Source organism: Heteronotia binoei, chromosome 14, assembly GCF_032191835.1.
Source record: "Heteronotia binoei isolate CCM8104 ecotype False Entrance Well chromosome 14, APGP_CSIRO_Hbin_v1, whole genome shotgun sequence".
NCBI classification, from domain to species: Eukaryota; Metazoa; Chordata; class Lepidosauria; order Squamata; family Gekkonidae; genus Heteronotia; species Heteronotia binoei.
Genome location: NC_083236.1, coordinates 56,367,056 through 56,388,580, shown reverse-complemented (window position 1 = coordinate 56,388,580; position 21,525 = coordinate 56,367,056). Strand labels below are relative to the sequence as shown.

The 21,525-nt window shown below is 46.2% G+C and overlaps 1 protein-coding gene across 4 annotated transcripts in view; it reads right to left on the bottom strand.

The window, feature by feature from the left end:
• The window catches only part of CYLD (CYLD lysine 63 deubiquitinase), a 46,478-nt gene that overhangs the window by 8,511 nt on the left and 16,442 nt on the right, over positions 1-21,525 (bottom strand). For all 4 annotated transcript variants that reach the window (XM_060254027.1, XM_060254026.1, XM_060254030.1 and 1 more), the window contains exons 6-13: positions 21,332-21,448; positions 17,083-17,462; positions 9,508-9,673; positions 8,159-8,300; positions 7,036-7,158; positions 6,084-6,175; positions 4,625-4,691; positions 2,451-2,583 (exon numbers count right to left, since the gene is read on the bottom strand). In XM_060254027.1, the coding sequence (XP_060110010.1) occupies positions 2,451-2,583; positions 4,625-4,691; positions 6,084-6,175; positions 7,036-7,158; positions 8,159-8,300; positions 9,508-9,673; positions 17,083-17,462; positions 21,332-21,448 (1,220 nt within the window). The remainder of the gene's footprint in view (positions 1-2,450; positions 2,584-4,624; positions 4,692-6,083; positions 6,176-7,035; positions 7,159-8,158; positions 8,301-9,507; positions 9,674-17,082; positions 17,463-21,331; positions 21,449-21,525) is intronic.

The following is a 21,525-nucleotide window of genomic DNA, read 5'->3' as shown; positions in this document are numbered from 1 at the left end:
TCCAGCAGCACCTTAAAGACTAATAAAATTTGTGTCAGGGAATGAGTTTCCATGAGTCAACATTTACTTCTTCAGATATCTACTGGTGTTCTTTTCCACCAATGTAGCACAGTGACAGTGCTGGACATAGACCAGAGAGCCTCAGGTTAGAATACATGCTCGGCCTGCAAAGCTCACTGGACATCTTATCTGATACTAACTTACTCCCCAGAGCTGTTTCGCAAAGGGAATGGAAAACTATGCTTACCCCCAATTACTGGATAGGGCATAATGAAACAGTGCCCTACCCCACACTATTCTGACTTCCTTGAAGGAAAGAAGGGCTAGGAAAGCGTGAGAGAGGAATACACTAGTAAACTAGCTGAGGAATGTAGGCAGTTGAGTGACATCTTATCTTTCTTATCTAACAACAGCGATAAGAAAATCTTTGTTATCTAACGACGGCGATAAGACAATCCGTAGTTTATTTTATTTACATTATTTATAATCTGCCTTTCTCGCTGGGACTCAAGTTGGATGAAACACAAGTGAGCCAGTACAATCAACCAAAGCAGGGTATTCAATAACCAATGTCTGCTTAGAAATCTGGAGCCACCAGAAAGAACTCAAGTAACGACACATTAAGTGGTACAAATATTACAGAAATAGGATCTTACTTCCGATAAGCTAAACTCATCAGTATAGACCGTAACTGTTTATTCAGACAAGTCTGTAAAACCATTTTGTGCAGTGCAACTCTATTACTTGGGTGGAGAAAAGCCCTCTTGAATAGTTCAGTAGTGTCACAATCAATACTCCCTCTAAGCTGTGGAGTCTTGTGAGCAAAAACTGTACTTCGTGAGCTACTGGCATGAAAGCTGTGAGTTACTGCATAAATTAAGTTTGCTCTGTGGCTGTTTTTCCTGAGCCGAGACAAAAATGTGTGAGCCGGAGGCTAAAAAAACTGAGCTGGCTCACACTAACTTAGTTTAGAGGGAACACTGGTCACAATTCTGGAGAAGCTGGAACTAACTTTTGAACTCGGGGCGACTCAGACACAGATCCTATGCCTTTTTAATGTTGGATGCAGTTCCTCCTGTGTTCAGTGGACTTACTCCCAGACAAACGTTTGCAGCCTCAGTCTTCCAAAAAGCGGGCTTGAAAGGCCCCACAGAACTCGCATCTTGGCCAGTGTTTAATTACTTCATTTATACCCCACCTTTTCTCCCAACGGGCACCCAAAGCAGCTGACATCCTTCTCCTTTCCTCCATTTTTAGCCTCACAGCACCCCTGTTAAATAGGTTAGACTGAAAGCGTGGGAATGACCTCAGGTCACCCAGTGAGCTTCCAGGGCAGAAAAGGGATTTAAATTCGGGTCTTTCAGATCCTGATCTGACACTAACATATGAACATACGAAGCTGCCTTATACTGGATCAGCCCCTCGGTCCATCAAAGTCAGTCTTGTCTACTCAGACTGGCAGCGGCTCTCCGGGGTCTCAAGCTGAGGTTTTTCACCCCTATTTGCCTGGACCCTTTTAGTTGGAGATGCCGGGGATTGAACCTGGGACCTTCTGCTTACCAAGCAGATGCTCTACCACTGAGCCACCGTCCCTCCCCTAACGGAGGGCATCTACTTATTATATCGGTTGGCCTCCCCCAACTGAACTACCGTATTGTGGTACTACCTTTTGTGCTATTCCGTAGTACCTTTCTCCCATTCTGTAGTACCATTCTGCCATATTATTCTGCTATATCATCTTGCTGGACCATCCTGTTGCACTTTACTAAATGCTGTAATTGGTTTTTATTATGATATTATTGTAATTTTATTGTGATTTTATTACTATCTCGATGTACTCCGCTCTGAGCTCCCAAATGGGGAAATGGGTGGAATATAAATAAAACAACAACAACCGCTACGCCGCACGGTACTTAGATGTACAGCTTTTTAAAAGACTTGAAAGCTGAACTACAGCATCATAAAAGGTTGGCCAGTGCCAGACAGGCAGTTTAAGCTGCCTCAGGAACAGCAGGCGAGCGGACAAAAAAAGCACATCCAAACATGTAACATCTGCCTGCCGTCCTGCTCCCGCCCACAACCCATCCCCACCTGACCTAGAGCCAGCTTAAAAACGTACCATGTTAAAAGTGCTACCTAATTGTGGGGCGCCTCCCTGGCTGCCTGGACAGCCAGGAAGCACCCAGAAAGTGATGGACAGGGTGCATGAGCACTCTGGATGCTCCCCTGGGCACCCACAGCCCGTCCCTGTTCCACAGGCCATCTGGATGCTCCAAGGCGCTCCAGAAGAATTTTCTGACTCAAAAAATATGATGGATCCCCTTCCCTTATTGTAACATGCACCTGTTAGGACACTACAGCACTTCAAGCTGCTTTCCTCGGAACAAGCATCTACCAGGGAAATATAAATCCAATTAACAGAAAGTGAAAGCGACTTCTATTCTCCAAACCTCTGCAAATTTCAAATTGCTGTTGATGAAGGACCACTCCAGTAACTGCTGAATGGTGGGAACGCCAACCTTCTCATTCTTATCCATAAAAATCTGATAGAAGTAACAGTCTTGTACCTTTTGACCTGCTGATCTAAGAAAAACCAGAATGTTTTAAAAACAGATTCCAATGGAAAAGCATTTAGAGTCGGCACCTAAAAGACATGTGATGCTGGAGATCCAGGGTAACATAAAAATTTAGTGACTGCAGTCCTAAAAGCAGCTACATGGGGTGGGGAGATCAGACCCAAATTGGAGCTGTGGCATTGGAAGAGAGGAGATTCTAGCCTCTGTGACATTCTGCCCCCCCCTTTTAAATTTCTCACCTTCCTTGTCAACAGGGATGAAATTCTAGCAGGAGCTCATTTGCATATTAGGCTACACCCCCCTGATGTAGCCAATCCTCCAAGAGCTTACAAAAAAGAGCCTTGCAAGCTCTTGGAGGATTGGCTACATCAGGGGTGTGTGGCCTAATATGCAAAGGAGCTCCTGTTAGAATTCCACCCCTGCCTGTCAAATTAGTATTGCCAGCTCTGGATTGGGAGATACCTAAAGATTTGAAGGGCGGAGCCTCAGGAAGGCAGGGGTTGGGGAGGGGAGGGACTTCAATGGGGTACAATGCCAATGAGTCCACCTTCCAAAGCAGCCGCTTTCTCCAGGCAAATTGCTCTTTGTTGCCTGGAGATGAGCTATAATAGTGGGAGAACTCCAGCCACCACCTGGAGGCTTAGCAACCAGAGTGAGAAACACAGATAGAAGTGACGGGGATCCAAAGCTGTGCTTCCATGTAAGCAATGGTCTTAAAGCTATAAACATAGGGGACTACTACAACAGCAAAGAAAATATCTCTTTAACAAAAAAAACACTTATGCAGAACAGAACATGAATGGGAGAAGGACAAAAAAACCTATATAAATATTTCAAAATCCAACAGTCCAGGTAAACCTTTTTCTGTAGGTGAAAGTTCCAAACTCCCACAATTTGAGCAGTGGTTAAGGCGGACGTCAGCGCACCAAAAGGAAAGGGCGGACTTCAGCCCAACGCTAGCCAATTCTTTGATGTGCAATATTTTCTTAAATATTATTTCAGAAGAGCTAAACGAGACTATCCCAAAAATTCAGACCTCATTTTCAACCAAAAGGCTTTTTCTAAGCTTTGACTCATGACAATGCATTTGAAAAAGAATCCATAACTTTGACTTTTTCAATTCCAACTGGCAGGGCTTTTTCCAGCAGGAGTTTCTCTGCATATTAGGCCATGCCCCCCTGATGTAGCCAATCTTCCAAGAGCTTAGAGGGCTCTTAGTACAGGGCCTACTGTAAGTTCCAGGAGGATTGGCTACATCAGGGGGCATGGCCTTATATGCAGAGGTGCTCCTGCTAGAAAAAGAGCCCTGCAAGGCTGCCAACCCTATGTCAAATGGACCTTCTCTTTGCCCCACAGGTGGAAACACACCTGATGATATCTGCACATCTACCCTGCAAAGCAAACAGCCACGGAGGGGGGAAGCAAAGAGGGGAGAGCCAGTTTGGTGTAGTGGTTAAGTGTGCGGACTCTTATCTGGGAGAACCGGGTTTGATTCCCCACTCCTCCACTTGCACCTGCTTGGAATGGCCTTGGGCTAGCCATAGCTATCGCAGGAGTTGCCCCTTGAAAGGGCAGCTGCTGTGAGAGCCCTCTCAGCCCCACCCACCTCACAGGGTGTCTGTTGTGGGGGGAGAAGGCATAGGACATTGTAAACCGCTCTGAGTCTCTGATTCAGGGAGAAGGGCCAGGTATAAATCTGCAATTCTTCTTCTTGTGAACAGGAAAACAGTGCAGAGACAGGGATTAAAACAAAGCCCCTCCAGCCCTGATGCAGAAGGCTTAAGGATCAGCAACTGAAGTCTTGCAAGTCACAGATTATCTCTCAAGTTTATCCACCCATTTTGAGAAGCATTTTTTATTCTTGCTACTACAAAAAAAGTAACTAAGATTAAAGTAAAATGTTATGCTTCTGACAGTTTAAAAGTAAAAAAACCTTGAAATGAGCCAAATATTCTTTGAAAGGCAGAACGCCTCCTGGCCTTTAAAAAAAACAAAACTAGAAAGTAGCTTATTTTGCTGTAAAATTACATGGCAGAAAAATATGTTACCTTATTTTTAACAGCGGCTCAACTCTCAAAATATGATGAAACAAAATATTCAAGAATTCCTCTGGATCTGTGGGGGAGGGGGAGGGGGAGAGAAAGAGAAGTTATGCCAGGATACCAACCAAAGGTACTTTGCAACAGCAGTTCGTAAGATCATGTCTCTCTCACGTGAACAGTTGGCCTCAAAAGACTATGCTGGGATAGTCTTAAATATTCATCCTAATCGAATACAAAATGAGTCAAATGCTTCAGATGGTTTTTCAGTAGCCTAGCGTAAAACTCACCCAGCTTGAAACTTGCCACGATGTCCAAAGACAACTGAACTTCTATTAGAATACTGCAGAAGTTCTGTAAAGAATTTCTGGAAATTTTCTGAAAACTGAACGCAAGCTCAGTTCTCCCGGAAGAAGACTCAATTGAGTATACATTACTCTGTGCAAGGGGTGGGGCGAGAGCTAGACATGGGGAGGGCGAGGGAGTATTTTTTTTTTTGGGGGGGGGGTGCAGTTTTAGCCTAGTCTTTTCCATAAATCTGTTTCAGAAGGTAGCTGTGCTGATCTGCAGTAGAACAGTAAGATTCAAGTCCAATAGCACTTTGGACACCCACAAGCACTTCAGGGTGTAAGCCAGAGGTGGCCATACTGAGGCTCGGGAGCCACGCGTGGCTCTTTCACACATACTGTGTGGCTCTCAAAGCCCTCACCGCCCCAACAGTTGACTCGGAAAAGACATTTCTCTCTTTAAATCACTTCCCCAAGCCAAGCCAGACAGTGGCTTGGAGAATGCATTTAAAGTTGCTTTCTTTCCACCTCTCCATTCTCCCTCCCTCCCTCCATTTTCCTTCCTTCCTTCCTTCCTTCCTTCCTTCCTTCCTTCCTTCCTTCCTTCCTTCCTTCCTTCCTTCCTTCCTTCCTTCCTTCCTTCCCGTCTTGCAGATCTCAAACATCTGATGCTTATTCTGTGTGGCTCTTACGTTAAGCAAAGTTGGCCACCTCTGGTGTAAGCTTTCAAGAGTTAATGTCTGATGAAGGGAACTTTTTCTCTCAAAAGGTTACACCCTGAAATGCTTGTTGGTCTGGACTTGAATCTAACTGTTCCATGAAATCTGGTTATCTGTATGGAAAGATGAAATGGTGGTGTTCAAGACATCCCACCTGATTCGAGTCTCGAGGCATCTCGGAGACCGACAAGCGTTTCAGGGCATGAGCTTCCAACAGCCAAAGTTCCCTTCATCGGACAGGAACAGAAATGGAGATCTAAGTCCTTTTATTCTAGTCAAAGGAGGTGGGGAAGGATGTCTGATGTTAAGTCCCTGGTTCATAAGGAACTAGGTTTTTAATCCTTCAACTGCGTCTAAGTTCAGTTCCTTTCTTGCAGTCTTGAAACGCTGTTTTAGGGACGGATCAACCTTCTTCCAACGTGCAACATCATCCACAGAGCTAAGCTCAAAACATCCCGTTACCTTTCTCTTCAGAAGTGAATCCAGAAGCTGCTTCCACTTTTTCTAAGATTTTCCTCAACTTCATTATTTTTGTCGCGCACACGTATCCGTATCTGCAACGTAAAGATGATTGGTTGGAGAGAGACAGACTGAACCGCAAAGAGAGGCTGCTCGTGAAGGCGGAACATCGCCAGCATGAGAACGAAATATAATGTCTGAGCCTCCCATAGAATTTCCCTGGTTCAGAGGTTCCTCCAAGGCCCCTGACCTTTAGCTTGCTCCTCACTGTGTTAAACACCTCCAGGGGTACGTCTCTTTGTAGTGGTTAAGTGTAGTGGTTAAGTGTGTGTACTCTTATCTGGAAGAACCGGGTTTGATTCCCCACTCTTCCACTTGCAGCTGCTGGAATGGTCTTGGGTCAGCCATAGCTTTCACAGGAGTCATCCTTGAAAGGGCAGCTGCTGCAAGAGCTCTCTCAGTCCCACCTACCTCACAGGGTGTCCTGTTGTGGAGTGGGGGGGGAAGGTAAAGGAGACTGTGCCCACTTTAAGACTCTGAGATTCAGAGTATAGGGCAGGAAATAAATCCAATATCCTCATCTTCTTCATCACCCTCTTCATCACCTTCTTCTTCCATGTTTCTCTTGGTCTGCCACCCATGGTCCTGGCCTCAGTGCACTCAGTGGCTTCCTGTCACATGGGTTTTGTGTGAATCACTTCCTGTCACATACTTGAGTTTGGTTAGGCCCAGTGCTCATTGGGACCCAGCTCTGGAAAAGCTAATGACCTCTGTTTTAGGGTCAACCTGAACTGTGTGAACTGAGAACACATTCTGATCTTCCTACAATGCCCTCCCCCCCTACACACACACACACACACACAACTGAACATTATATCAGGATGACTAGTAGCAGTGAGCAAGGATGAGAGTTTTATAGCAAAAACTAGAGCATGGCACATTTTCCTTTACTTACATTCTGAGAGGATTCACTATCTCTGTCCGCAGAAGCTCTTGAGTTTCGCTATAATACTCTACGTCGTTTTTCTCTTTTGGTCTAAGTAGAACAGTATCCAAAACCGAGCTAAAGGCAAACAAACTGAAAGAGAGGAGAAAATACTTTTCACTCCAGAAAACCCGGCAGGCCGATGATCATAAAAGCGTGTGGAATTATTTGGTTCTCACCACAATTTTGCCCTGATCTGGATGGCCCAGGCTAGCCCCATCTTGTCAGACCTTGGAAGCCAAAGCACAGTCAACCCTGCTTAGCACTGGGATGGGAGGCCACCACGGACGTCTGGGGCTGCTCTGCAAAGGCAGGCAACAGCAAACCGCTTTTCCTGCCCCGAGAATTCCATCAGTTGGTTGCCACTTGGAAGCACTTCCGACCACCACAAAGGATTTGTTTTTAGCCAGGGGAAAACTGCTAAACTGTTTCTCACCGACGGCAGCAAGATTGGAAGCATTTGTCTGAACTCCCTTCGACCTGAGGGCACCAGTGTGACAACATATAGGACACTTTCACACATGCTAAATAAGAGTTTCGATCCACTTCAGTGACAGTGTGCAAGCGGAGTGTCAACTTCACACAGTGAAGTCCAGTTGCAAAGTGCGCCGGAAGTGGATTGAAAGTGCATTATTTAGTGTGTGTGAAAAAGGCTATATACTTCGCAGAATTTTTATAGGCATTTAGGGGAGGGACGGTGGCTCAGTGGTAAAGCATCTGCTTGGTAAAGCAGAAGGTCCCAGGTTCAGTCCCCGGCATCTCCAACTAAAAGGGTCCAGGCAAATAGGGGTGAAAAACCTTAGCTTGAGACCCTGGAGAGCCGCTGCCAGTCTGAGTTAGGCAATACTGACTTTGATGGACTGAGGGTCTGACTGAGTAGAAGGCAGCTTCATATGTTCATTTGTACCCCACTTTCTTCCACAATGCCAGCCTCCAAGTACATATTTATGCCCAAAGAGTTTCAGAAAGTTTTCAGATTAATACCGCACCACGCGACTATGTGTGCCAGCTAGCAGTTACCTACTGAGTTCAGGCCACTTGCGTTCTCTTTTCTCAGCCCTGGGACTTCAAACTATAGCTCTGAGAAACTTACCAAAATAAAGTGGAATCTAAATAGCAGGAGTTGTAATGGCCCTGGATTCCTTTCTTTTTCCCGATCATCGTTTCCAAGCCTTCTTTTTCCATTTTTGGAGGAGTATTTTCTTCAACCACCTCGCTTAGATAGCCGCCAAAAGCTTAAGAACAACATGGGGAGAGCTAAGTGTGAGTCTGAACTCTGAAGCATAGAGGGGCAATAAAGGAGTGGCTCTATTGTACAGATGGTTCTTTCCTACAGTACCTGAAAGAGGTGCAGGATGTTGCCTGCCTCTGAGCCACTGCCCCTTCCTCCAGCACTGCCAAAATACAGAAGCTGCAGAAGTGGCAGAATTTCTCCCATACCTTAAGTCATCTGGCTTCTCTGCAGCTAGAAAATGTTGGACTTGGAACACTGGGTTGGGTCCACGCTACACCTTCCGCAGGCACAGGGACTTCCATGCATGAAGCGCCATTTTTGCACCCACCCCGCAAGTCCAAAAATGCCCCTTCAAAAGCTGTTCTGGGAGGAGATGTGAGCCCCTGGAATAAGATTTCAGCCTGCCATTGGAGGCAGGGGGCTAGAAAACTGCTCTGTGAGCAGAAATCCTTGCACTTATGGAAGCTTTAGTCTGGATCCAAACCATAATATTTTCCTCAAAGGGAGGGAGGATACTTGTCAAGGCTTTTTTGGGGGGGTAGAAAAAGCCTAGCAGGACCTCATTTGCATATTAGGCCACACCCCGATGCCCAGCCAGCCAGAACTGTGTTCCTGTGCATTCCTGCTCAAAAACAGCCCTGGTACTTGTACTATGTAAAAATAACTGTTTCTTTATACACGGATCAAAAGTCACCTCCTAGGAATTACAAGCAAAGCTGCTGATGTTAAGCCTGAATTCAAGACGGCAGTTCACACATGCCACATGCACAGCACCACAGGTTAGGACTAACCTTCATCTGAAGTTTCTGCTTTGTAAATAAGCACTTGACTAAGAGCAGAGATGCTAACGATTCTCAGACCGTGCAGGAATGAAAAACACCAGCTGTAATCAACGCATCTCAAATATGTCCCACATTTCACAGCAATGTCACAAAAGAACTCTCATCAAACTGCTGTATGAAAGGGAGTTACTTATTTAAATGTTTCAACTGGTGTTGGCACCACTGTCATAAGAAATAACATTTGAAATCATATCTGATGCTTATGGAACAAAAGAAAGAATGAAACAGACTTCATTTATTTCATTTTGGGGAGCTCTAATTTTTTGACGGGATATAAATATCTTATCTCACCACACCCCCTCCCAAAATATCTTGAAAGCAACACAACATAAGGATTAAAAAGAAGGAGGAGGCAACAAGCAATACCTAAGGAGTTACAGCGTTCAATCTGGTTTGATACAGGCTGCAATGCAGCAAACCTGGAATCCGGCCTACAGCTCTTCAGCTTAACGAAGAGCGCCTTCTTGGGTGCGCATGTAAAGTATCGAGTCCCTTTAAATGTACCATCTGTACAGCCTGCACATTCTTCTTCCTGGAAAACGCAAAAGGGAAAATCTTTAAAAGGCACAAAGGACTGGGGGATATAATGTCAAAAGCAACCTAGTTTCTGCCACAAAACCAGAGTCTGGGTGCAATCATGGGAGCATCTTCTGCTCAGCCTGGGGCTTCTGATGAACATTAACAGAGCTTGGATAGCAGCTACGATAAAGGGATTTGCAAAGTGAAACCTATTCCAATTCCAAAGGTTCAGAGTTGAGGAAAGAGCTCTATCAGCAACACAGACCCTCAAAGTCACGTTTTTAACATAGTCTCCTAAAAAACCTCTCACTTAAAGTGTTTTGATCTTGAAAATGAAGTCTACAGAGAGGGTGGAAGTCCTACCCTACCCTTGCTTCAGTTTGTTTTCTTTCATTTTTTTTCTTCTTGTTTTGGGTTTTTTTTAAGTGTTTTTTTAGAACAAGTGACTTCCTATACTGAAATCTGATTACGGTTTAATAAACTATCCTTGAGATGGAATAGCAAACCTTTTTAAAAGTTTAAGGCTCTTTCTTAAACTTCCTCTGACTAGATTCTATTGGAACAAGGCTGATTTCTTTTATGGAAATGCAGGAGCTCCCTCCTGAAAACTGAAAAACTACAGGCTTCTTGTTTAAGTTCTTCTTGCTTTCTCTTAAGTCCTTTTCCCTACCTTTTCCCCCCTAGTCTCCCCAACCCCAAATTATTTCCTTTAATTTCTAGAAGGCTGGGGGTTTTGGAAGGAAGGTGTTGAGGTCCACTATTCTGTGTTCCGAGTGTGTGCTTCTGATTTCAAGGGTTATTGAGTGCAATACTTACATGCTGCTACATGGCCTTTGGTAATGATAAACAGGCTTTTAATAATGATAGTAATCTGCTTTAGGAAAAACAGGTTGCTTACCTGTAACTGATGATCTTCGAGTGGGCATCTGTGCAGTCACATACATGGGTCTTGCCTTCGGCAATGGATCCTAACCTCGGAGACTCCAAAAGCTCGCTTGAGCATTATTTTTGGCGCGCTTTCTGGCTCGCCCTGGGGAGCAGGCACTGACTGCGCATGCCTGGAGCGAGCAGAAGGCACCCCTCCCACTCAGTTTCTTCCAGCTGCTAATGACATCCATGCAGGAGAGAAGCAAAGAGGGGAAGGCTGGGTGGGTGCGTGCGTGTGACTGCACAGATGACCACTTGAAGATCATCAGTTACAGGTAAGCAACCTGTTTACCTTCATCATGGTGTCTCTGTGCAGTTCCACACATGGGTGATTAACAAGCTAAACAAAGGAGGTAGGTGCTGGCAATTGGTAAGCAAACGTAATAGTTAGTTCACATATGGGCACTCACCTTGCACTCACTGGAGGAGGATTAGTGAAAGACTGAGCAGAGGACTGCCTGGCCGAAGGAGGCATGACGTCTAGCACAAACCATGGCATAATGAGCGACAAATGTGGACGGAGAAGACCAGGTCGCAGCGGCACAAATGTCCTCCAAGGATACTCCTTGCAGAAATGCCGAAGAAGTTGAGACAGCTCTGGTAGAATGAGCTTTGAGTCCGACAGGCAATGTTTGTTTAGCAACCTCGTAACACAACCGGATTGCACTAGACTCCCATTTGGAAAGTCTTTGGGAGGATATCTTGGAGCCTTTATGGGGAATGCCATCGGCTACAAACAAATTAGGTCCTTTTCGAAAGGTTGTGTATGTGCAAGATAGATGGCTCTCTTCACGTCGAGAGTATGCAGTATTCTTTGACCTGAGTCCTTGGGTTCTGGAAAGAGAGCTGGTAAGGATGTAGCACTTGAAAGGTGGAAGGGAGAGACGACCTTCGGGTGAAAGGCGGGGTCCACCCAAAGAACTACTTTGGAACTATGAAAGACAGTATAAGGTGGATCAGAGTGGAAGGCACATAGATCACTTGCTTGTTTGCCTGAGATAAGGGCAACCAATAGGGCAGTCTTCCAGGAAAGTAAACGTAGATCAATAGATGCTAACGGCTCGAAAGGTGGTTTAACAAGCTGAGCTAGAACCAGAGATAAACTCCAGGCAGGAAGGATGGGTTTAACTGGGGGATGTAGATGTAAAAGTCCCTTAAGGAAAGCTTTAGACAAACGGTGCAAAAAAACTGTCTGGCCATCAACAGGGACATGGAACGATGAGATGGCGGACAAATAAACCTTTAGTGAAGAGTAACTAAGTCCTGAAACATGCAGGGACAATAGGTACTGTAGAATAGAGGAGATGGGAGCGATGTCAGGATTAATGTCATGAGACTGTGCATATGTGGAGAAGCGCTTCCATTTAAGAAGGTAAGAATGTCTAGTGGAAGGCTTCCTAGCGTTGATGATAACATGTTCCATTTCTGGGGGCAGTGTTATGGATGGATCCTCCACGCTGTGAGGTGTAGAATTTGAGGATGTTGAGTGAGGAGGTTGGGTACCATAGGGAGACGACGATAGGAGTGGCGCGATAGCTGAAGAAGCCTTGAGAACCACGGTTGTCTCGGCCACCACGGAGTGATGAGAATGCAGTCTGTCTGTTCTCGGACGATCTTGAGGATCGAGCGTGTGATGAGTGGAAATGGAGAGAACAGGTAATGGAGACCTCCCATCCAGACGTAGAGAAATGCATCGTTGCTCCCCCTCACGTAGAAGCGACGGCATTTGGTGTTGAGTCGTGTGGCAAAGACATCTACACTGGGACTCCCGAAGCAATGGAAGATGCGATGAAGATGTGCAGGAATGAGTGACCATTCGTGGTTGTCCAGTCAAAACCGGCTGAGAGAGTCTGCTAGAGTATTTTCCACTCTGGGTAGATGGATTGCAGTGAGATAAATGTATTTTTGATGCACCATTTCCACAGGGCAATGGAAAGACAGCAAAGTCGAACAGATCTTGTTCCTTCCTATCTGTTTATGTAGAAGACGGTTGACATGTTGTCTGATGTTATTTGAACATGACGACCCGTTAGAGAAGGGAGGAAGGATTGAAGGGACCTGTGGACCACTATTAGTTCCAAGCAGTTGATGTGGAATTTCCTCTCTGCGGGAGACCACAGACCCCTGACAGTCTTGTCCTCTAAGTGGGCTCCCCAACCCCACTTCGAGGCATCTGTGGTGATATTTGCAGTAGGGGAAGGTGGGATGAAAGGCATCCCCTGAAGCAAGTTGGACTGAAGGGTCCACCAGTGGAGGGAGAGTAGGGCCTCCTTGGGTGCGGTGAGAGTCGTGGTTTGAGGTTGTCTGTGAGGATGGAAGACATGGACAAACCAGAGTTGCAGAGGCCTCATCCAAAGCCTGGCGAATCTGATGACAGATGTAGTTGCTGCCATGTATCCCAGAAGACGTTGAAACACAACAGCAGATTGGATTGAGTTGGAGATTGACAAATAGTAGTGGCAGTTGCTATGATTTGTACACTGTGCGGCTGAGGGAGGAAAACCATATGAAGGTGCATGCAGAAGCAGACACCAATGAACTGTAAGTCCTGGGTAGGGGTAAGTTGTGACTTGGCAAGGTTCACACACAGACCTAAGGATGCCAGAAGGGCTAGCATGACTTGAATGTCCCGTTGAAGCTGTTGAGGTGACTGAGCAGTCAGGAGCCAGTCGTCCAGGTAGGGGAAGATGGTGATATCTCAGAAACGAAGAGCTGCAGCCATCACTGCCATACACTTTGTGGAAATGCGAGGGGCCATGGACAGTCCGAATGGGAGGGCCCGATATTGGAAGTGGTGGTGGCCCATAGCGAATCTCAGGTATTTCCGGTGTTGGGGCCTTATTGATATGTGGAAGTAGGCATCCTGAAGGTCCAGGGATGCCATCCAGGTATTCTGTGGGATCAACGGCAGGACTGACCGAACGGAGATCATTCTGAATTTTTTGTAAATTATCTGATCATTGAGTTTCCTGAGATCTAGAATTGGACTTCTGCCTCTGTCTTGTTTTGGGACTAGAAAGTATCTGGAATAGAACCCTGTCTTTTGGAGGTGGAGGGGAATGGGTTCTGTGGCCCCTTTGCAAAGGAGATCTTGGATTTCTTCGTGAGGAAATGGGGACGGCGGTATTAAAGTAAAACGGTGATGGCAAGGGGGCGAAATAACTCTATGGAGTAACCTATCCGAATTATGGTAAGTACCCAGGTGTCTGTGGTGATCTTTTGTCAAGTCCTGAGGAACGGGGAAAGCCTTGTGTGACCTGGAGAAAGCAGGAGTGGGAAGTCAAAGAGACTGCTTAGAGGGTGGCGTAGTCTTCTTGCCTGGTTGTGAGCGTGACTTTCGCTGGTAGGACTGGTAGGAATGTTTGGTCTGGGGTCCCTTCCAATGCCAGTATTCTGACTGTTTAGGGAAACACTGGTGTTTCAGATAGGGCTGTTTCCAGGGTCGGGGGCTGCTGTTGCTGGGTGACACCTAGGCGCTTAGCATGCTTACGGCCATCATCTACGGATGCGAGGGCCTCATCTGTGGATGCGTGGAACAACCCTTGACCATTAAACGGTAGGTCCTCTATCTTCTGTTTGATGTCAGTCTGGAGGTTGGTTGAGCAAAGCGCTACTGATGACGCAAAGACCCTGGAGGAGCAGGATACTGCATGTCGAACGGTCTTGATCTGTTGTTTGCTGACTCTGGAGAGTTCTGAGACCAATTGATGAGCCAGCTTTTGAGAAGCATCTGGTAAAGTAGGAATTAGGGGTGTGAACTGGTTGGCAAGGTTGAAAACATAAGCCAAAAGGAAAGCCAAATAATTGTTAATTTTTGATTTGTTGGTGGCCAGGCCATAGATCCTCCGTGCTAGGGTGCCGAGTTTACGCCCTTCCTGGTCCAGGGGAGCAGGGTGTCCAGAGGGCTTTGCCTTCGAAGCCGAGTGTACGATTATCAAGTTCGGAGCAGGGTCAGAGGAGAGAAACTTCAAATCCAGGGCATGGACTCTATAAAGAGACAAACTTCCTCGGAGTTGGCACAATGGAGGCCAGCTTGTCCCAGGCTTCCTTAAATCCCTCAAGATGGACAGGGAGAATTGGAAGTAAATATCCGGCAGGCAGGTCGGACTGTACCACATCAGTGACTGCCAGGGTGTCAGAAGGTAAGGAGACATTAAGAGCCTCAGCCATGGTGGAAATTAGGTTGAGATAGGCCTTAGAGCCATCGGATGGAGAAAGGCAGTCCAGGCGAGGCGTGTTGGAGCCGGGGGAGGCCGGAGCCGGAGGACCTAGAACTCACTGACTAGGAGTCGGAGTCATTTGGAGGAAGCAGAGGCTGATCCAGAGTCGAAGGAAACGGTCGTTTGATGGGATCTTTCAGTGAAGCTATGGGAGCTGAGGGCATGGTTGCAACTGATGAGCGAGGAGCCCAAATCGGAACCGAGGGTGTCGTTGCAATCGGTGAATGAGGAGCTCGGATTGGAAATCTAGGAGCCGGGCCCGAAGTGGAGGTCAAGGCCAAGGCTTGGAGCTGAGGAACGTATGTAGGAGAAGCATGTCGACTCCTAGAGTGCCTGTACTCAGCATGATCACGGTACCGAGAACATAGAAACCTTTCATGTGAAGGAGATCTGGAGAAGTGTCTGTAAGCCCTCCGGTACAGAGGCAAAGGTGATCTTGAGGCCGAGGAGAAGTCATATCAATAGTGGTAGTCATTGCGGAGTTCTGAGCAGATGGGAGAGCGAGAATGGCAGTGAGGAAGATCCCTTTTGTAGGAGAGAGGTGCCCTGTAGACCCGTATCGAGAACTGAGTGGACATCTCTCAATAAAGCTGTGTTGAGACTTGGGTGGATGATTCACGAAGCTCTCTATACAGGGGAGAAACCCCGACGTCTCGATATGTGTTCAGTTCTCTATAAAGGGGAGAAACCCCTATATCACAGAATGCATTTGGATCCAGAAGTTTCCTGGTGTCAGGTTCCAGGATATCCAGAGCCATGGATCAATGGAGATCTGGATGGGATCAGAATCACATCTGCGGTTTGAGTGAGTTGGGGCATCTCAGTGATGACATCAGTGGGAACTGCAAGTTCTGCAGGTAGGAGTGTTGGAATGGTATGCTGTGTCAAAGTAGAGGCCATCGGAGTCGAGGTGGAAGTCGAAGTCGAGGCCATCGAAGCTGGAGGTGTCGAATTAGTAGAAGCCTTGTTGGTTTTGGAAGTAGATTCTCCATGTTTTTTGGGAGCCAAAGCGTATGAATCCGAGCAATGGCTCGACTTCTTAGACCTGTGACTGGACTCAGAATGGTGGGAAGCAGATTTGTCGGACTTATGCTTTCTTAGCGATGCCACAGTGGCCGATGCAACCAAATCTCCCTCTCGAGATGGGGGAGGCGGTGAATTGCTAGAAGTGGGCATAGCCTGGAGAGACTTTTCTAGAAGAAAGCTCTGAAGCCTGGCGGCCCTGTTTTTCCGCACCTGTTTGCCAAAACTGGCTCAGTGGGTGCAGGATTCGACCCTCGAGGCAGAAAAGCCAGTGGGAATGACTGTCAGTGGACAGGATTTTAGCCCCACAGCTGCAGCACTTTTTGAAAGTAGTTTTCCTTTCCATACGCTCCAGACAGGGGAGGGGAAAAGGGGAAAGGCAAGAAAAGCGCAGAAATAAGGCTCCTTTTTTTGTTAAACAGATATGGACGAAAAATAGTAGAGAAGAAAAAGGAAGAATACGATACCACAGGGAACACGAAGAGACGAACAGAAGAATGAGGTAAGGAGAGGAATGCAACGAGGAAGGTGTTGTCCGAGCAGTGGTTAGAAGAAACTGGGTGGGAGGGGCGCCTTCCACTCACTCCAGGCATGCACAGTCGGTGCCTGCACGCCAGGGCGAGCCAGAAGGCATGCCAAAAATAATGCTCAAGCGAGTTTTTGGAGTCTCTGAGGTTAGGATCCGTTGCCGAAGGCAAGACCCATGTGTGGGACTGCACAGAGACCACATGAAGATCTGTAACTTTTCAATGCTTTTAATTACATTTCAGCACAGGGCTTTAGTTCCTCCCTAACTAGGCCAGTGCTAGAAGGATATTAAAAGAGGTGAGGTTTTGTGGGTCTTCAAAACAGTGGTATAATAACCTAGATTAACTTTTAAAAAAGCAGTGTACAGCGCTTTGAGCGTCAGCAAAGGCAGGCTAAAATTCCCTGGGTAAAATTTGGTAAGCCTGAACACTGCCAAATCGGAATGTCATACCATTACTGGAATTTGGAAATATTGGAAAATATCATTCATATATATATATGATATTTTCCAATATTTATAAAAAAAATTTCCTGCACACTCCTAGTAAATTTGCCTTGCCAGCTTCAACCTTGCCAATTCATTTCACACTGGCCATATACGAGATTCTATTAATGACACTTGGTCCATAATCCCGAACTGTAGGAAAAGGTGTCCTGTTTTCAAAAGATGCTGTACAGCGGATGAACCAAACCAATGAAGTCTTTTGAAATGAATGTTAATTACCAGTTCTAGTCCAGCTAGCACTTCATTCACTCCTGGAGGCTGCCCGATCCACCGGATTACTCCATAGAAAGGAGGGTTCTCTTTCACTTCGGCCAAGGAACCTACTTCGAGTCCGTGCATGTTGATGGGCGCCACTGTTGACGGAGGGCTGTCCTGGAGGTTCCCGGAGCTCCCCTCTCCGACAACCGACTGAACGGATAAAGAGAGAGGGCTGTGTCCGATAGCATTGTTACTGCTGGACATCTTTGTCAGGCTGAAAGGCAGGGAATGGAATCGGTTTTCAGCAGATAAACTGTTTGCTGGCGGAGGCTGAAGTGGTGGTGAAGAATGCCCAAACCCAGGGGACGAATCGTTCAGGGATTTTGCAGAGTCTTCAGCAACTGTTGAAATGAAAATAAAGGCAATCAGCAACAGTTAGAGAGTTTAACAAGAACCTGTTAAGTGCCTGAACTAACACACTGTGCTGTCACACAACAAGAGAACAAAAAAGAATGCAGTCACTCCCTCAAATGATACTCTGTTATGAAAAGAGGTGCACTTGCACAATATACTGGGCACTTCTCAGACAAAATGTGAGCTATCAAGGGACAGATGTTTTTCTAACTTCAGGCCAGAAGATAGTAAATAAAGACATAAGCCTGAAAAGAGAGGCTAACAAGTGCTATTCTAAGGACAGCTACACCCTCTTAAGTCCACTGAAATTAATGGGCTTAGAAAGGTATAATTCTGCTTAGGATAGCTCCTCAAAGCACATTTCAAAGTCTATCAATTCCTCAGTCTGCAGTCTGGTAAGATGGGGGAAAACAGAACGACACTGGGCTTTACTTTAACACAGAGATACTACAATATCTAGAATTTTTATGGTTGGTTGGTGGTGGGGGGGGAGTGTTGTATTTTAAATATGCATGTGTGCACCTTGAAGTCATGGCAACCTCTGGTGACCGACCCATACTGGAAGCCTGGAAGGTTTTCAGAGAGGTGGCTGAATAAAGCCTGCCCCCACCCCCTGTATTTCAAGGAGGTCTCCGAAGTTGACCCTGCTTAGCTTCTGAGATCTGACGAGATCAGGCTTGCCTGGGCTATCCCGTTACGGACAATAGCTAGAATTTTTGTAGTCTCTGGAATCTTATTAGAGGCTCTTCAATGAGAAGATGAGTAGTGAGAGGTAAACTTTACTGAAAGACAACTTGTCTACTACTACCGCTCTTCTCCATGAAAGTGTTTGCAGCTGCAGTTCACAAACAGGAAAAACAAAACAATCCAGGTTTGGCTACTGCTCTAAATGAACAGAGTATACACGCTCCTAGGTCAGGGGTGTCAAGTGTGTGGCCTGAGGGCTGGATCAGGCCCCCAGAAGACTCCGATCAGGCCCACAAGCAACTCATTGTCATCTGATTCCTTCTCTCTCTCTCTCTCTCTCTCTCCCTTTTGCATCACAGCTTGCTTTGCCAGGCTTGCTCAATCGCACAGGAGCTACAGAGCAAAGCCTCTATTTTCTCCATTGGCCAACAAGCACACGAAGCATCTTATGTACAAAAGTTCAAAATGCCCAGCCATTTCAAGTTTTCCCCTGGATCTTAGGCTCAAAGCATTGACCATGAGATTTCTGTCATGAGATTTCCGTAAATAAATCAAAAGTAGGTTTGCAACTTACACACACACCTGAAGAACGCCTGAACATAATACTCAAGATTGCTACAGCACAGACAATGACTCCAAATTTTTATGCAATGATTCAGAGCAAAAGGTGTCAAGTTACCAGAACGGCTAATAAACAAAAATATTGCAAGAGTGCTAACCTTTTAAACATAATGTTTAAAACATTTAATTGTGTTTGTCTGAGTCCTTTATAAATTTTATATCTCGGCTACCTGTCATTACATTTTATGACACACACGGCCGGGCCCAACAAGCTCTCACGGCCCTCATGACAAATGAGTTCAGCACCCCTGCCCCTAGATTCTTCTCCAGCATACGTGTGTTTCACAGGAGACGCTAAGCAGACAAAGTCTCCCCTGAAGACAAAGCATTTGAAAACTATTGCTGCAATCCATTAAAAAAAAAAATCTACAATTCCAAGTATTGCATCTGCATCTAGCCAAGGCAGGGACTGTCTCTGAGAGTTCACAAAAGGATCGAGTCGCCAGCCTGTTACCTGAAGATATGTAAATAAATCATGAGTCAATCTTCAGCGCATGAGGTCACAAGCTGCTATGCTGGTAACTTACTATTTATAAGCGTCTTGCATCCTAGCTTGTCTAATAAGGAGGGCAAAGTCAAACCTTTCACAGCACATTGCCTCAGACATTCTCTGTGATGACTCAAAAGCTCAAGTTTAACGGTGGAAGATGTGCCAAATAAAATGCCGTATGTTATCTTGCTAAATACTGGCTAGGAACCAGAGAAGTCGCTGCCTGAGCCTAAGGAGCTTTGTTTTTTCACGCAGCAGTCTGCCTCTCCCATTCAAGCTAACTGCTGTTGAAGTGAAGGGCTTAAAAGCACTCTTTAATATAGTATGGGCAGTGCAGCTGCTCAAAGCAAACATTAAAACCTTTCCCTGGGCTAACATCAAGCCCCTTACTTTGGTAGATCTTTGAACGCTGATCATTGCAGAGGACAAACACACTAGATCAGGGTTTCCAAAACTTTCCCCCCCCGTGGCCCAGGTGGAGGACGCTCAGGGAGTGATACAGAGACTGCGTGCTGGCCAGGAGCTTCCCCCGCTCTCTCTGATGTTTCCGAACATCAGAGAGGGATGGGGGAGGACTTCTGGCCAGTGAGCAGTCTCTGTAGCGCTCTCTGAGCATCCTCCACCTGGAGGATGCTCAGAGTGTGCTACAGTCGGCAGCGGGGGGGGGGGCAGGGGCTGTAGCACGGTGCTAAAGATAAATAGAGGGGAGGGGGCAGTCGGGCCGCCCCTGGTGACCCAGCATTGAGGCTTGCATGGCCTGGTACCGGGTCACCACCCTGCAAATGGGAAACGCTGCACTAGGTCAAACAGTGCCTGACAGATGAAGAAAAGTAGGAAGGTTCATCAGAAGCGTTATCAATCCACAACACAGCAGAGATAAAGCATGGCAACAAGTTGCAACTGACTTGCAGCAACCTCCATGGTGGGGTTCTCAAGGCAAGAAGTTCAGCAGAGTTGGTTTGCTGTTGCCTTCCTCTGCACTGCACAGTCCAGATCTTCCTTGGTGGTCCCCTATCCAAGAACTATCTATGGCTTAGCTTTCCAAGTTCTGATGAGATGGGGACCAAACTGGCAGAGACTGGCCAAGAGAGAAATCTTGGAGTCGTGGTAGATAGCTCAATGAAAATGTTGAGACAGTGTGTGACTGCAATAAAAAAAAGGCCAACGCTATGTGGAGATTATAACGAAGGGTACTGAAAACAAATCAGCCAGCATCATAATGCCCCTGTATAAATCAATGGTGCGGCCTCATTTGGAATACTGTGCACAATTCTGGTCACCACACCTCAAAAAAGATATTATAGCACTGGAAAAGGAAAGGAAAGGGCAACTAGAATGATTCAAGGGTTGGAACACTTTTCCTATAGGTGTTTGGGGCTCTTTAGCTTGGAGAAATGATGACTGAGGGGTGACATGATAGAGGTTTACAAGATTATGCAAGGGATAGAGAAGGGAGAGAAAGAAGTACTTTTCTCCCTTTCTTACAATACAAGAACTCATGGACACGCAATGAAATTGCTGAGCAGTCAGGTTAGAACAGATAAAAGGAAGTAAGTCTTCACCCAAAGAATGATTAACACATGGAATTCAATGCCACAGGAGGTGGTGGCAGCTACAAGCATAGATGGCTTCAAGAGGGAATCAACATATGGAGCAGAGGTCCATCGGTGGCTATTAGCCAAAAGGTATAGATGGAACTCTCTGATGGAGGCAAGTGATGCTCTGTATTCTTGGTGCTGGGGGGGGGCAACAGTGGGAGGGCTTCTAGTGTCCTCGTCCCACTGGTAGACCTCTTTATTGCACCTGGTTTTTTGGCCACTCTGTAACAGAGTGTTGGACTGGATGAGCCACTGGCCTGATCCAACATGGATTCTCTTATGTCCTTATGAGATCAAGCTAGGCTGGGCTACTTGGGCTGTTCCACAACACAATCAGGGCTGCTAAATCAAGCTTCCTTTATGCTCCCTATATGAAGCACCAAGGCCAAATAAGGTGTTCATTCACTGCCACAATCTGCTGTTATGCACACAAATGCAACAACATGTGTTCTCTCATTACCTTCATCAATATACCACGTGTTTTTCGATTTTGTCTGCGGCTGGGAATCCACTGAAGAGCCATTTAAGGCATAGAAAAATTCTGATCTGTTTCGGCTTCCAGGGTCAGACGGTGCACCTAAGATACAAACCATGTCATAAAGGGAAGAAAAACCACACGCACAAAGCGGCATTGTCACGCTAATGGAAAGCCAG